Source organism: Physella acuta, unplaced genomic scaffold, assembly GCF_028476545.2.
Source record: "Physella acuta isolate Inbredline_101_S28 unplaced genomic scaffold, ASM2847654v3 ptg001279l, whole genome shotgun sequence".
Lineage (NCBI taxonomy): Eukaryota > Metazoa > Mollusca > Gastropoda > Physidae > Physella > Physella acuta.
The window spans coordinates 134,793-152,103 of NW_026732794.1; the positions used below are offsets into that span (position 1 = coordinate 134,793).

A 17,311-nucleotide genomic window follows, 5' to 3' on the forward strand; every position below is an offset into this window, starting at 1 on the left:
CCTACACTGCACTAGATCTAGTATAGCCTACATTAAAGTACTTTCGTTCGCTATTCCCCATCACTGACCTCTTACGCTCAACAAAAAAAAAATGGCTAATTGGTAGTGCGAGCCAGATAAACATGTTTTCTCTTTACGATTTAACGAGCCATTCGGCAGTATGACACAGGAGCTAGAAAGGGGGGGGGGGGTGAGCTAGCAGACGTCAACTCATGTCAACAACTTGGAACAAGATTTCTCAGGTCATGCGTAGACAGTCTACTTGAAAGGCGGCTTCCAAAAAATGGTTTTCAGGTGATGGGGGGAGGGGGTAAGTTCTGAGGCTCGAGAGGTGCGGTATAAGGGACGGGGGGGGGGGGGGTGTTGTTGTTGTTTGTTTTTTACACGAGAAATCGTTCTCTGTTTACATACAATCACAGCTGTAGAATACCTAGGCCTATATCATGATATCATCAATAGTTTCATAGAACTTGGAGGGGGGGGGGGGGGACACACTGAGCCGTTCATCTTTCTCATTCTTGTTTTATCTGCTGGTTTCATTCAGATCTGCTGTCAAGCATCTCTCACTTTTAAAAAATGGTTTGGCTGTCGAAATGTGCATGTTTGAGAATGTCTGCCATTGAAAAAAAATATACATGTAGGCCAAGATACTAATATCTTTGCTCTTAATTACCGGAAAACTTTACTCACCAAATTCAGGAGAGGTGTATAGGGCTCTAGTTACCATGGTGGTTATTTTTCACACTATTACCTGACGTAGGACAGCACTTCGCATACAGGTTGATAAAACGGGATACAGTGCTATCCACACATTCAAGTGTGTAGTTTTTTTCTATCTTTTCTCACATGAACTCACATGGAATTTGTTGAGGGCGTGAGAAGGGATTGTGATTCATGTTTTACAATGTCCGTGTCGTGGAGAGGTGGCGGATTGTGTTTTTCTACACGATGGCGTCAAAATAACAATAGTAGCTAGAGAATAAAGAAAAACGTCTTTGTCACCAATATGAAACTACACATTTCTACACATAGATCTATTTGCCTTTTTTTTTTAATTTCTCAACCCACTCCTAAAGTTAGATCTTATTGGCTTTTCTTTTTAGACAAAGAAAACAAAATTCAGATCTGTTATACAATATTATAAAATTTAGATATATATATATAGATCTAGATCTAGTAATATGTAGAATCTATATAGGACGATACTTTTTTTTTAAAGGTTAGGTTTTGAGTTAATTTTTTTAAGAACAGGTGGGTTCGGTATTAGGAAAATAACTCCATTCATTACAATAAAAGTAAGACCGTCTTTAGAGAAGCAACCGTTTATTGAAAAAAAACCGAGCAAATCCTTCTATTTCTAGCTACAATGTGTGCATTTTTTGTCAATGACAAAACGCAGTTGTAAGTAAGGTGACAGATTACCTTGCTTACATGCTTCGAAACGTCGGAGACAAACCAGTTGGTCAACTTCGGGGTAACTCTAATTACTCATTCGACAACTTCCGGTTTGTCTAAATTTTCTTTGACGAGGAAGAGCGAAAGATATTATTTATAGTCAATAGTGTTTATTCCTGTTTATGTTTATTGTCAAATTGAATATGCCCTGAAAAAAATATAGCTACTGTTTTCCCCCGTAGACTATTTCGGATGTTTATTGAATCGCTGTTGGTGTGAAATATGGCTGAAGCTAAAGAGGATGGACCTAACTTTCCTCCTCGAGGAAAAGTGCAAGAAGGTTTTTTTGTTTTGTTTTTTTTTAAGCACTTAGAGTAGATTTCCTAACGCGGTCACACATAGCAAAAAAATCCGAACTCCCGATTTTCATCGGGCGCTATTTTGTACCCGTTTCACACAGAAACAAACTGAAAGTACCGTGTTATTCCGCTGCCATTCTACTCTAATATTTATAAATCATTTTGTATTCCTACGCATAGTATTTGAGATATTCATGTTTTAGTGACGTGCCTGCTTGCGATCTTTTTTCCCCTTTTTCCCACGTTTTCTTTAACTTGCTTTCTCTGTGTCTTTGTTTGTTTGTTTGTCTTTCCAATCAAATCTTGCGATCGAAATTTCTGGCACTTCCCAGTTAGCTAGCGCGCTGAAATTTTCAGGGAAGCTTTCTTTTGGATGACCATTGAATATTCAATTGTTATTATTACTAAATTGATCAATGGAAACATTTTATTGAGCATTTTAGACCGCTATATAATCTATATATATAATTCTCCTCTGCTAGCCATTAGAAAAAAAACCAGCGACGCGTACCTCGCGCGCAGTGAAGCGAACGATCACATGTCGCCACAGGCTTAGGGGCAGAGAATTTAGCTTGAACCGAGTTTAAACTTACAGGAGGTAGGCCAGTTTGGGGGAGACGATATGGTCGAGTGGTTGGGCACACGATTGCTATCCCACTCGACACGGGTTCAAATCTATGTGTTCTAGTCAGTAACGTATTCAAACAACGTGTTTTTTACGAGTTGTCTTTTTACGAGTTGTCTTTTTACGAGTTGTCTTTTTACGAGTTGTCTTCGTTTACCCAAAAAAAGTGAAAAGATAAAATCGATAGCAAGATTTTAATGCAAACAAACAGACAAAGACTAAAAAGTAGAAAATAATAATCATTAAAAAAGTTTTAAAAAACCCACGTTTTCTGATTGAACTAAAAAGTAGAAAATAAATGCTATAGGCCCTACATCACAATAATGCAAGCGATCACTCTACTATAAGCGAGCAAAAACGTGGGGCGCCGTGATTTTCTTACAGTTTCTAATACTGTTGACTCTCTACAAGCTCCCTAATAAAAGTCAATAGTATTATCTAATCAATAACTTTTACTTCGGCGCCCCACGTTTTTGATCGCTTATAGTAGAGTGATCGCTTGCATTATTGTGATGTAGGGCCTATAGCATTTATTTTCTACTTTTTAGTTCAATCAGAAAACGTGGGTTTTTTAAAACTTTTTTAATGATTATTATTTTTCTTGCCGGCGGTCACATTTTCCTGTTGCGTAACAAGCGTAGTTTTTTACGTTTTGATCCAATTTTAAAAGCTAAAATAAATAATTTACACTTTTAAACGTGTTGTTGATTGTATTATTAATTAATAGACTGCAAAACCAAATAAAAAACACTTCAATTAAATTTATTAACAACACATCACGGATGACCCAGTGATAACTCAAGGGACGCAATTTTAATAATCATAACAAAGGGACGTAACAATTACTAACAAGACAAAACCTAAAATTTGCTTAGATATGCTTGTATATGGAGACACAAACTAGTTCTAGAAGAAGTAGATGATCGAAATAATTTAAAACCACAGAATAATGTATAAACTATACAGATTCTAGACTTAGCTTGAAATATAGAGCATCTAGATCTAGGCTAGTCTAGCTCAAGTCATTGGTTACGCAGCGAGGAAAACGACCCGAATCGTCAGCCCAGCTGCGATCACCCCCATTTGACCTCTCAGGTTGCTTTAGTAGCCTTAGCTATAGTATTTACAGTGTCCCACACATATGTAGAAGCTATTTATAGTTAACCTAATTATAAACAGCTTTGATTGGTTAGTTTTATTCATCACATCCCGGACCTAGTGCTTTCATCCGGGGGAACTGGGATCACCGGTTGACGTCATACCTCAACTTAAAAATTTAAAAACTAGTCTTCCAGAAGGAGAAAACAAAAGAATTTTACCTGGATATATTTAGAAATGGACATGCTTACAGCAGATACCGGTAGTTTCGTATAAAGCATCCAAACAATTATTTTACGAAGCGAAAACGGGAATGTGATCGCAATATGGCTTTGACCGCGTGAGGAAATCTACTCTAGAGAATCTAGATCTAAAATCTAGATCTAGTTTAGTAGACTTTCTAGATCTAGAATCTAGATTTACTTTCTTTGGAATACATTTACCTTTTATATGTCTTTTTGAATGTGTTCTTACAAGATCTATATGCATGGTTTTGCAAAATATTAATTTGCAAATTAGTTGAAATTCTAAGTCTTTCAAGATGTTTGAGATTAGTGATTAGGGCCTACATTTAATTTTTGAAATAGATCTAGTTAGGTTATGCAAAAAAAAAAACACTAAAAATATGCCTACTCAGATATTTATTAAAATAAAGTTTGATTTTAGAATTTATATCAGTTTTAGAATGTAGATCTATGTTTTCTTCACAATACACACATTTTCAAGAAAGATTTATTAGACCAGGGCTGGGCCTACGCTTGTTCCCCTTTGAGAGTGAGACCTGAAGTAGAGAGTGATCCATGAAGTAGAGTTCATGTACCCATGTATCTAAACACATTTTTAAAAAATCTAAGCCTATTAATAATTGCATAATTTATCAATGTAATGATCCTAACAATATGAATTACTTTTCAGTAAGAAAACAATGGTCAGTGCACGAGGATGGAGCTCTAGCTTACCAGATGCAAAATCAAGAAAGTAAGAACTGCATATTATTTTTTATTTACATTAGTTTGTATTTCCTATTATGCATACCTTTTTAAAATGCTAATTAACATTTTAATCATCAGTTGACCAGCACTATGGACTTAATCGTTATAATCGCCGAATGGTACGACAAGATATTCCTGTTGCAAAGATTGTACAAAGTGAAGAAGAAATAAGGCTTCAAGAAGAGCGTCTGAGGGAATTAGCTGCTCTAAGAGCCCAGTAAGTCATATGTTTTGTTCAAGGGCAGGTAATAAATTGAGTTGTGTCTTGCGGTATTTGCAGCTTTATTTTGATTTTTACATTCTGTAAGAAAATAAATGCTGATTACCAGTGTATAAGACAGACCCTATATTTTTAGGCATGTTATGGAATGGATATTTACTTAGCTATGTGGAAAATACAGAATTTAAAGCAGAATACTCTTGCTTGTTATCTAAGAAAATAACTAGGCCTACAGATATTTTTATTTGAATCAAATTCATGTTAGAAAGCGTTTGCTAGTAAGTAAAATGTAAAATAATTTAAGATATTAGTTATTTTGAAGTACAAAAATGTTATTTTGTATTCTGTAGGGCTGAGGAAGATGAGAAGATTGCCAAGAGAATAGAGCAACAGTTGAAACATGAATCTTCCAGGAAGGAGGTCACTGCTGCCGTTGATGATGAGGCAAGTATTTTATTTAATTAGAAGTGTTTAACATAACTTTATTTTTTTAATTTACCCTCTGGCTAATTCTAATGTCACTAATTTGTCAGAATAAGTCTAACAAACTGTTCTGCATTCTCCAGTTTCAATGTTTAGGACAGCTATATAATTTTTTGACTGTATTTTGATGAAAAATAATTTTATTCCAGCAGAGTTTAAACATGAAATAAGTATTTGCTATGTGCACTGTATACTGGCATCACAACTGTCCATTACTAATAGGATATGGGAATATTACAACAAAAATCTGAAAATATGTATGAAATATGTTTTGGGGGTGACAGCTTTTAACAGCTCATAATAGTATATCTCCCATCAACTGTAATTTGTACAAAAAACACAGCACTCACTAAGCATAAGCAAATCCAGTTTTAAAAATAATGCATTTTAAGTACAACAAGCTTTAATTTTACCACAGTTAATTAGGTTAATCTGTCCTTAATCTAATTCTAAAATGGGTGTATAAAAGGACCAAGACAACCAACTTTATACTATGTGCACTAAAATTTAAGTGATAACAAAATATATTGTAGGAACTAGCAAGGCAACTTCAAGAAAAAGAGAAGAAGAGGTATGAAAGGCACTTGGAGAAGAAGAGAGAGAAAAAACTCAAGCTAGAAAGACAACAGCTGGAGGCACAACTAGCTAGAGACACAGAGGAGGCCAGGCTAGTCCTCAATTCAGGTGCCATTTTGCTAGAACTTCCTTTTCTGTTTTACTCTCATTTTTTTCTACTTCCTTTCTTATCTGGGGATGAAATTTTAATTTAATGTTCAATCAAAGGTAAAAGCACATTTTTTGTGTTTTGTTCAAAAAGGTAAGTTTTAAAAAAAATTGCTATGTCTACGCCATACACTTTGTTCTATATAACTTTAATCTTTTTCATATGTGTGAATCATTCTTCAACTTTTGAGCCAAAATTAGTAAACAAAAGTAAACCATGGGGATATGTGTTCAAGGAACAAAAAGGTGGTGTAGATCTGTAATGTCAATAAGCTCTCAGGCAAATTGTTTCACACAGTTACTATTCATGCGGTTTGTGAGGGAAAATTGTTTCACGTTGTTACCATTCATGTGGTTTGTGTGGGCTAATTGTTTCACATTGTTATTATTCATGTGGTTTATATGGGCTGATTGTTTCACATAGTTACTATTCCTGCGGTTTGTTGGGGCACATTATTTCACATAGTTACCATTCATGTGGTTTGTGTGGGCTAATTATTTCACATAGTTACTATTCATGTGGTATGTGTGGGAAAATTGTTTCTCGTTGTTACCATTCATGTGGTTTATTGGTTATGTTGTTACTTAAACATGCCAGGTATATTACCAAAGCTCCTGTTTTTTAATCAGATGCTGGGAGTGATCGTGTTGCTGACAGCATTGAAAACCTCAGCCTGCAAGGCGTGAATGCCACTAGGTACAGGTCCAGGTATTGTGGCTTTGTAGTGTGCTAACCACTAACTCATTGCACTTCATTCATTGCTCACCTGCAAAAAATGGACTACCATATCCATGATTGTTGTTTTTTTTTTGTTACATTTTTGCATGAGTTATGTCTGTAATAAATTTTAAAGCATAGAAGAAACATTAAAATTTTAACTACATGAACAATACAGTCAGTGTTTTTTTTTTTAAATAAAATAACTACAACAAACGTTCATTTTTGGAATTTGTGAAAATACTTCATACGATTTTCTTCATTTCTCATGATATAAAGCTTTATTTGAAGTGAAATATTGTTTGTGTCATGCCCTTCTCATCTATTTGTTGTTATATTTTTAAGCTCTTTTTTTTAAGATATGTATACAGTAAGTTTATTGCATTCTTTTCTAATTATCTTTCATACCTTTCAATTCATTAGTTGAAAATAGAATTATTTTTTTATCAGCATATTTCTGAATAGAAATACACAGCATACCCTCTGTAATTTTAAAACTAACACATTTGTGGGCTTTTTTGAGTTACCTGACTTAAACCTCTATGTTGGTGAACTACTAAACCTTTAATCAAAGTCTGTAAACAACTTAATGACCCCAGTCTGTTTTGGCAAACTAACAACGCACTGCTTTTGTGTCTGTTTTGTTTTCCTGACTGACCTCTGGTTTACTAATATATAAAGCTCCCTAAATAAATGTGTTAATAAGATTAAAAGTAAAAACTTGACTGATATTACTAGTCTTATCTTGTGCTGTTAGTACACCCATAATTTAATGTTAGCTTGTTGAAGAGGCTATGCTTAGTTAAACCTGTTTTATAGTCTTGTAGGGACTAAATATTTTTCATTATTTGTGAGTTGGTCAAAACTGTATAAAAACATTTTCTTCTTTCTGCATGTGGATTTCTTTTTTTTTTCTGATTGTTGTTGCATGTTGTGGTTTAACAAACTAACACAATTTAAACAATGTAACTTTATGTTACTTAATTACTTAAAGAGAATTATTTTAAATCCCCAACTCATGATTTTAATAAATTTTATCCAAAGTAAACTTGTTATCAGATGGGAATATTGATGATGAGATAATATTATAATCCAAATAACATGCTTATTTTTAGTGTCTATCATTTTCTAATATTCTTTTCATATTAAAAGTATACAAAAATTCATCATTAAGCCAGAGGAAATAATATTATCACTAAATGTTTTGTTTTGATCAGGGTGACCCCTTCAGGTCGTATAGAGGATGACGGAGATTTCAGTGACTTCTACAATCTGCCGCCTGAGATGGATGAGCTGACTAGACTGGAGATTCAAGCCTGTCAAGATGAGGTGAAAAACTTGTTTTCTTTTGTAGCTACCCTGATCTTTGACTAACTCAAATACCCTGATCTTTGACTAACTCAAATACCCTGATCTTTGACTAACTCAAATACCCTGATCTTTGACTAACTCAAATACCCTGATCTTTGACTAACTCAAATACCCTGATCTTTGACTAACTCAAATACCCTGATCTTTGACTAACTCAAATACCTCGATCTTTGACTAACTCAAATACCCTGATCTTTGACTAACCCAAATACCCTGATCTTTGACTAACTCAAATACCCTGAGCTTTGACTAACTCAATTACCCTGATCTTTGACTAACCCAAATACCCTGATCTTTGACTAACTCAAATACCCTGATCTTTGACTAACTCAAATACCCTGATCTTTGACTAACTCAAATACCCTGATCTTTGACTAACTCAAATACCCTGATCTTTGACTAACTCAAATACCCTGATCTTTGACTAACTCAAATACCCTGATCTTTGACTAACTCAAATACCTCGATCTTTGACTAACTCAAATACCCTGATCTTTGACTAACCCAAATACCCTGATCTTTGACTAACTCAAATACCCTGATCTTTGACTAACTCAAATACCCTGATCTTTGACTAACTCAAATACCCTGATCTTTGACTAACTCAAATACCCTGATCTTTGACTAACCCAAATACCCTGATCTTTGACTAACTCAAATACCCTGATCTTTGACTAACTCAAATACCCTGATCTTTGACTAACCCAAATACCCTGATCTTTGACTAACTCAAATACCCTGATCTTTGACTAACTCAAATACGGTAGTATCTCCTCTTTCAGGTTCATGATGTATGCTTTCTTGTTACTTATGAAAAAGTTGTTTGCAAATTATCTTTAAGTTAAATTTAACTTTAAATTTGTATCAACTTCTGTCCTTTCTTCTCCTCTCATAATTCATTTTTCGCAACACAGAATTTATATATTATCAGTTGCAATAAATATAGTTTCATATTTTTTATACTATGTTCAGATAAATAAACAGAAATCACACTTACTGTAAAATACAGAGAATTCTCTAATTTATTTCAGGAGTTGGCTAGGTTATTACAAGAACAAGAGCATAAGGTGGTATGCCTTATTAATCACTTTTAGATTATAGTTAATAAATGTTTCCTTGAGGCACCAAGTTTGCTGCTGGTAAATTTCTGAAGGTTTCATAAAATAACTAAAGGCTTTATTGTTTTAGAGAACAAAAGCAGAAGTTGATCAGGACAAACTGCGGAAAATAGAACAACAAGATGAGCAGCTGGCCCGGGTGATGCAGGAACAGGAGAAGCTGAGATTAAAGAAGGCTAAGCTGAAACATCAACAGAAGAAGGAAGCTCAGGTAGAGTTGTGTGCTTTCTTCTGCTCTTTCTAGATCATGTTTGCTGGAGGAGTACGTCTTGGTTCTGAAAGAAAAAAAGTTTATCTTGGTTCTGACAGAAAAAGTTAAGCTACATATAAAGTTTATTGTACAACAAACACTTATATATTCTGAACAGCACTTTGTGCATGCTAACACCAACATTTTTTTAAATTATGGATTCATTTCATGGTGTTGTTAATTAGTTGGTCTTTTTTGCCACACTTGTTCTGTGAAAAAACTATATGCAACTTTATTTTTTTTATAGAGGAAGCAATCTGCAGAGTCTCTGCCCCTTGGAGCTTCTGCCAATACATTCAACCAGCTGCGTCTGCAAGAATCTCCTCCAGTCGGAGCCTCAGCTTCTGTCACAGTCAGCAACAGCAGCGGGGGTCACAATCGTTACCGCAGGAATAGCTACACACAAGCATTTGACACGCCCCCATCCCCACCCCAAACTCAACCCCCAGCCCAGCTCTCTTCTGGCAAAAGTAATCAAAACACTAGCAGACACGCTTCAGCCCAGAGCACTGTGTCTGCCCCAGGTTCAGTCCACAATCAACAGCAGTACATCAAGGCCCAGCAACAGATGGCGCCACCACTTGCCTCGCCTCAGTCCAGTCCCAGGTCAGCTTACATAGGCCCTGGTGGCGGCATGTCCACTTTAGAGTCGGCCAGGCGCATCGCTGCAGGTGATCCTGAGAGAATCCTAGCCCTTCAGAACTCAGCACAGCAGAATGTTATAAACGTACAGAAAGAAAGAGCCGGGGCGCAGATGGAGCGCACGGCCCAGCGGGATATTTCTGGCAATACCATGGATATTATCCGCGCCCACAGTCACCAAGGCAACCCGTCTTGGCCCGTTGGTTCCAGCGTGGACCCACGACGGGTACAGCAGACCCCAGCGTACGCGCTGGGTCCAGAGCTGAGGGACTCTGATGATACAGAGGTTCTCAAATGGTTATCCTCACAAGAGGGGGGTGCTGCAGGTCACCAGGTTAAAGGTCAGCCGCACCAGTACCAACCCCAGCAGAGAAGGTCAGGATCTGGAAGTTATTACAGTGATGAAGAGGATGAGTAAGTATATTTGTTTGATGCACCATTTAATTTTATTCTATATCTTGCCTGTCAGTTTTCATTTAGCTTGATATTTATCTATATAATAAAGTGGCTTCTTCACCGAATGGTTAAAACAAAATAATTCAAAAAATGAAATATTTGTATGCACTATCCAAGTTGGTTGAGCTATAAATAAATTTGTATTCTCCTCCTCCATTCCTCAACCCTATGTTAAAGTTATCTCCACACTTATATCTAACTCTTGATATGTCATGTCACTTTGTATGGGACAAGGCTTTAACAAACCTAGTGGTGATGGTTCACTGTTGTCCTTGCATGATTGGCAACCAGGCCAACCCAGCCCTAAAAATCACAACCAGGCCAACCCAGCCCTAAAAATCACAACCAGGCCAACCCAGCCCAATTACACCCAGGGCAAACATCTGTAGAATAAACCAAACTACTCCTAATTATTGCTCTTTAAATTGCCTCTTCAATTAAAAAACCATGAAGTCTCTCAATTTTTTTATAACATTTTTTAAAAAAGTAACAAACCTTTTGTTTTAAAAAAAAAACCTCAACTACTTTTTTTATTTGTTTCTTTAATTTACACCTGTTTTATTTAACATAATACTTAAATCAGCAACAGAATTGTGGTTTAAATCTTTTGTTTTCTTTTGAAAAATTAAATTAACACAAAACAATGATTATTTGAACTAATTTTTTTTTATCTAATGAATGTCCGACTTTTTTTAACCACATCTCAGCCCGCCCTGTGGGTCCTATCCTAATGGCTCCGCAGGGTTTAATATCGCTGCTGCTATTGACCCCACCTATAAGAGAAGGTACCCAGATGCAGCCTTCACTGAGGAGACACAGCTCAAAACTCATATACCTTTTTCACGGTCTTTACCTCAAGCGGGTGAGGAGTTTTTTTGACAGTCTAAGAGAGAAATTCTAATCGCAGGGCAGGTAGAGTTGTTGAAAAATTTCTGTGGGGTTTGACCAGTGAGGTATAGGGTACAGAGTTGATGAAGGATGCACTAAAAGAGGTTTGAGATTTCCACTAGATCAGTGTTTGGTGTGTAGATGGTAATAATTCGTTAACTGTGGGTTTTTTGGGAGCATTGAAGCTATGGCTAACTCTACCATTGGAACTAATTACCATAACTAATATCATTTGGCTAACATCATTTCTCATAATATAACAAGCATTAACAAGAGATAACAAATACCCACCAGCAGTTATGGTTAACTTTAATATTTATATCCTAAATCCCATGTTAAACTAATTTTTTTAATAGTTTAGAAGTATTTTCCATAAAGAACATCCATTTCCTGTTTGGAATATCCAATCCAACTAATTTATGCGGTACGTTTTAGTACAATTAGTCTTAATCACAAAATTATAACTAATCTTATCAAATACTTTTTAACTTACTGTGTAGAATGTAGGAACATTGTTACTGGATATGTTCTATGACTGAAATCATTGATTATAACAGATGTCATGATTTTCACCATTATTCTATTATATCATTAGTTTAATCACCTTTCAACTTATTTTAAACTGCATGATACTATGTCAGTTTTAATTTTACCACTATTTAGTCATTAAATATATTGATGATTTTCCATGTCAAGTTTTGGGCCAAAAAATATACAGACTATAATGAAATAGGGTAATTTAATTTATGACGTGATAGCTAGACTAAATCTTGGTTGTGTAGTAGAGTTCATAGATTTTTTAACATGTTTAATTTAGATGTCTTCAAGTTCCTCCAGCTATGGTGGGTACCCAGCATTGTAGCAAAACCAAAAGTCAGTCAACCTATACATTGCTGGGCAGTAGAATATAGAATACATAAGTTCTGTATTTAGTATAAACAGTGGCTAGTTTTAGTGTGTGTGAGGTCATTGTAGTCTTGTCTTATCCCCAGACGGAGAGCTAGAATGGGACCCTGGGCTCCGGGGAAGTTTAAGAAAAACTAAAGCACCATTACACGGCTACCAAGGTCAGTGTTATTTCACTCCAGTTTTTTATCATCATTTATTTGCTACAGTCAGTATACTGAGTATATAAATAATATTTAATCGTGAAAGTGTAAAATATAGTCAAAAAATGTACATATATATTTCAGTAGTAGTATTGTTATGTATTCAAAAATTATCTTTAGAAATTAGATTATGAGTACATTATATCATTAAAATTATCATATAATATATCCAACTTATTTATTCTTTAACATTGAATTCAAACATTTTTAATCTTATTACTTAATCTTTTTAGAACACAGCTTCTAATTTTTTTAAATGTTAATTTTTAAAATTGGCTAAAAAAATAGTTTTTAAATTGCTGTTTATTTTAATTCAAACATGAGCACATTTTTTAAAGTGTACAGTTAGCATTATTTTTTTTTATAATTAAAATAAACCAAATGCTGCACGTGTATGACTTAAATTTTTTAGAACTAAACATACACATAATTGGCTCCTCAAATTATTTCCCCAGATCCTTCAGGGGGTGGATCGATAGGTCAAGCCAATATTTTAGGGGCGGAGCCTGTTATGTCTGTGTGGCAGCCAGTTCAAGGTCAGCGGCGAACAGACGGCAAAATCCGCAACAAGTCACGCAAACAAAACTCAGCAGGTGGTGATAAGAAGGACAAAGGTAACTGCAAACAGCAATAGCCAACATTGCAATACACTCTGCCATGGTAAAGCCAGCAGCCATTTTTTCACTCAAGCAGATGCTACAAACTGTCTCTGAAAATTATTTATCAACCTGCAAAATTGTAAAAATCACATTTATTCTCATGTGTTATGTCTATTTATAAATGTATATTGTATATAAATTATTCACTTACATATAGCTATTTTATTTTTTGGTTTTGTTGTGAAAAAACTACTTCCTTGATGCGAGTTGTTGGCGGGGTATGTGCTAGCTATTCAGTTCATGACAGATATGGGCAGGGATATTTGTCTGATGTCATATGAATTCATTTCTGTGATTTTATCCTAATGTATACTTTATACTTGATATGTAATGATTTTTTTAAATCTTGTATTTTTTAAAATATAGATCTTAAGGCCACAGGTTCACTGTTACATTAATAATTGTAATGTTCATCGATCAAGTTAGTTTTGATTTTTTACTATTTTTGACAACATATGATAAGAATAATATACATTTTTTCATATTGTTGCTTTGTTCTAGGCCAAGTAGTTTTTTATTCCACAAATATATTCATCACACTAAACCTTTTATTGCATTGAATTTATTTTTTACATTTATCACCTCTAAAAATTGTATCTGAAGTATTTAATAAAAAATTTAAATAACTTCATTTAGAAACAGAATTAGGTGTTGGGAACATTTATGGTCAGTTTGGGTCAGATTGTCAATGAGTCATATTTAAAAAAATTTATTTAGGTATAAAAAAGAAAATCCAATTGTTGGCACAAAACAGCTAGGCAGGAAAATGGCATGTCTTCGCATTTTCTCTCCTTGAAACTGTTTGGGTTAGCTTACAAATGAGTGGGTTTTAGAAAGTTTCTGCTTGTGATTGTTGGGCAGTGAATCTAGAAAAACGTCATTGAAAAAAATTGTTTAAAAATAACTTTTTAAGGCTGCAAAAGCTTAAAATGTTAACATTTGTCTTTATTGTATAATAGTTGAAAAGCAGCCAAATTTGTTAGGAAATTTTAAATTAAGTTGACAGCAGCTTAAAATAATCTACCTGTGGTGGTATGTTGAACAATTGTGTATTTGAATTTATTTATTCAAAAATAATTCAGCACTATTTTAAGCTTAAACTATATAATTTTTAATATTACATATATTTTTTTTTTCATATTTATTGCCTATTAACTTATTGTCCAGGTACCAAGTGCTATAGTAGATTTTTTTTAGATCTACAGGTTAAAGAAGAGTTAATTTATATATTAAATATAGGCTCACTTTCAAATATTAATTGTAAAAAGATACTAGTGCATCTATTTATCAAATATTTGTCGAAAAAGATACTACTAAGTCTATACATTTTGAAGAGCTTTATAAATAACAAAAGTAAAGTGAAACAAGACATAAAGTATAGGAATAATTTCTTTCTTAAAAAATTAGAAAATACATCGCTCATTTTTTTGTCTAAAAATTTTTTGTTTTTTATTTGTAATTGGTTTATAAATTCAATAATGATATTGATAATTTTAATATAGTTTTATATCCATGTAAAGGCAACCTATATTTTTATAAATATTCTAAATAACTTACATTAATTTGAGGTGACTCCACCCTTTAACAATGATATGACCTTTATCTCAACTTTTTTGTGCATTTAACTAAATAATTTACATGGGACTTTTTATAAAATGTTCTTATTTCAAGATTTTGAACAAAACATTGGATTAAACAGAGACAGCAGGTTTTTGACAAGATAGATCTAAACATTTTATACAAATGCAATAATTTGTAGGGCTAAGGGTTAATATCTCTCATCATTAGTCATTTTGCTTTAGGGTTAATGTACTTAATTACTTTTTTCTTATTTAGTGTCCTGTAATTATGTTAATTAGATCACATTTTCAGGACACTTATTTTTTACTTTAATGTTAAGATAACAAAAGTTTTCTTTTGTTAATTTTTTTTACTCAGTGCAATTGCTAGACCTCAAACTGTCCTATTCTTCCTGATTTAACATGTTCATCCTTGAGGTCTAAAAAAAATACTGTTAAATTGTAATATTACTGAAATTTATTTACTGTTTTTCTCACATAGAAATTGTATTTTTTTGTATACTAGTTTTGTTATTTAAGGCAGTTCTAATAGCAGACTCATGGGTGAAACTTGTAGTATTCCTTCAGGACAATCTGGCCAAATGAGATTTGTTTTCATCATATTGAAATTAGATTTTTATTTGTGCTCATATTTAAGCTGTTATCTCCCTTGCCAAGTGATTCTAGTCAAACATTCCTCCATCTGTAGTGAATCATCTTGCTCTATACATGTGTTAAGCCTAGAAAGTTTGTGTGGTCAGTTGATGGACTGGGCAGCCTTGACTGTCCAGTATCTGAGCTCTGATATTACTATCTGGGTGTGACTCATCTATCATTAGTGTAGCTTTCGTATGGCTAATTTTCATTATTAGTTCATATTTTGTAATGTTTTTGTAATATAATATTCAGCTTTCTATATTTATGTAGAAATATTTTCTATGACATTTAAGGATAAACCAACACAAAAATCTAGGCTGATATAGGTAATATATCCTGTGTTGATAATTAATTTGGTATATTGGTCCAGTAGCTTTAAGCTCTTATTGAACCTGCTTTTTCCTGACTTTTTACTTCTACGAGATCATGTCAGTTCAACAATTTTAAGGAAATGCCAGATTTAAGATTTCATGTTGCCAGATTGTCTTGGTCCAGATAAAAAAAAAGTTTTTTTTAATAAGTTTCACCTTCAATAGTGGATTTTTTTCTAATGTTAATTAATAACAAAATTAATTTTGTTTAGCCTATCATTAGCTCTTGTCTATAATACAGAGCTAAGTGTAGGAACCCATTTTTTATGATTCCACAACCTTGTAAGTTAGCCTCAATTTAAGTCAGTCTGGTGAAGGCTCACAATATTTTCTTTTTTCAGTTTAAACCTTAAGTTATCAATTTTGTACATTTTATTTTGTACCTTAAATTTTTGTTCACCAAATCTCTTTTAATTCAGTGTACAAAAACACATGTGCTCAGTCAAGCCCTGTATACGTACGTAAGGCTCAGTCATACCTCCTTATACAAAAAGAAGCAATTCTTTAAATCTACAAGTACACATATTTTTTACATAACTTTGTGAATTTAACTATGATATATATTTTTTTTTACTTTTGATAAAAATGTTTTAAATAAAAAGATGATGCAGTTCATCACCTTAGAATAACAAGCTGGCTGTAAAAAACATGTGAAGCCATGTTATCCTGAAGTGATGAGTTGGGCTCTGTGTATGAAGTTGAAGTTTTAAATTTGAATGGACTGTAAACTTTAGTGTCCGCTCACCAAGTTTTATTGTGAGTGGTCAGAGACTAGTTGTGATTGTTTATTTATCAGTGCAATGTGTGGTAAGACTGGGGCAATGCATTACCATACAACAAAATTTCAAAAACATTTTTAAGTTTGCAGGAATTGCAATATAGAATTATTCGATATACATCTATATTTAAAGTAGGGCTTGCTCAAAGGGTTTATTTGATATTTGTGATTGTTTTATGTTAAATGGCAATCAATATTTTCATCATTCCATTTAAAAGGCCAAATACAGTTTCTTGAAACAGTACTGACTGCAAAATTATTTTCATATTTTAAGTCATTTAAATACGTAATTATGTTAATAATTGCTAGAGCCAATTTACCGTATTTTCTTTAACCAAAAGGTATTTTTTTTTTAGAAAAACTATGTTTATGTTGTCAGAATTTTGACACAAGTATTTAGCTGGCCATTTTCAAAAAAAAAAAAAGAGAAAGAACTCAAAGGTATTTAAAATATTTGTGAATAAGTTATTTCCCTTACATTATATTAACACTATTTTATATTTTGATTTAGAAATGTATGCACTATATAATTTTATAATACTTTTGATAATCTTTTGACTTAATCGCCTATTAAACTAAAAAAATAATTTCTGGTTAAAATAGGTTATTATATAAATATTTAGTAATTTATCTCATGTACAAATGATATGCAGGTTTTGCAAGTATAAAAATATAATTACAATGTACTGCAATAGTCTGGTGCTAAAACATTAAGGAGTATCTGAGACATCATTATTATCAGTTTCTTTTCCTCAGCATAGCTAATTACATACATATAAACTTACATAACAAGTGTTTCTATAGTGTGATTTATTAATTTCAAAATATTTAAGTCTGTAC

General features: G+C 33.4%; 1 protein-coding gene across 3 annotated transcripts; it reads left to right on the forward strand.

The window, feature by feature from the left end:
• Positions 1 to 1,499: 1,499 nt before the first annotated feature.
• LOC131957930 (involucrin) lies at positions 1,500 to 13,820 on the forward strand. 3 transcript variants are annotated; one of them, XM_059322789.1, is made up of 13 exons: positions 1,500 to 1,735; positions 4,393 to 4,455; positions 4,548 to 4,686; positions 5,040 to 5,133; positions 5,706 to 5,856; positions 6,526 to 6,604; positions 7,831 to 7,942; positions 9,016 to 9,051; positions 9,173 to 9,313; positions 9,600 to 10,408; positions 11,158 to 11,312; positions 12,331 to 12,405; positions 12,903 to 13,820. In XM_059322789.1, exons 1-13 carry the CDS (start codon positions 1,678 to 1,680, stop codon positions 13,079 to 13,081), a joined length of 2,091 nt encoding a protein of 696 aa, XP_059178772.1. In that variant the 5' UTR covers positions 1,500 to 1,677; the 3' UTR covers positions 13,082 to 13,820. The 3 variants fall into 3 exon arrangements, with proteins under 3 accessions (XP_059178772.1, XP_059178773.1, XP_059178774.1); XM_059322790.1 differs by having other exon boundaries at positions 6,526 to 6,592; XM_059322791.1 differs by lacking the exon at positions 11,158 to 11,312 and having other exon boundaries at positions 12,903 to 13,033.
• Positions 13,821 to 17,311: the final 3,491 nt, after the last annotated feature.

Bases quoted from the DNA above. Each gene is read 5' to 3' on its own strand.
- LOC131957930 (XM_059322789.1), top strand. From the start codon at position 1,678: ATGGCTGAAGCTAAAGAGGATGGACCTAACTTTCCTCCTCGAGGAAAA. The intron at 7,943-9,015 runs GTGAAAAACTTG...AATTTATTTCAG, and splicing joins TTCAAGCCTGTCAAGATGAG to GAGTTGGCTAGGTTATTACA. The intron at 12,406-12,902 runs GTCAGTGTTATT...TTATTTCCCCAG, and splicing joins ACCATTACACGGCTACCAAG to ATCCTTCAGGGGGTGGATCG.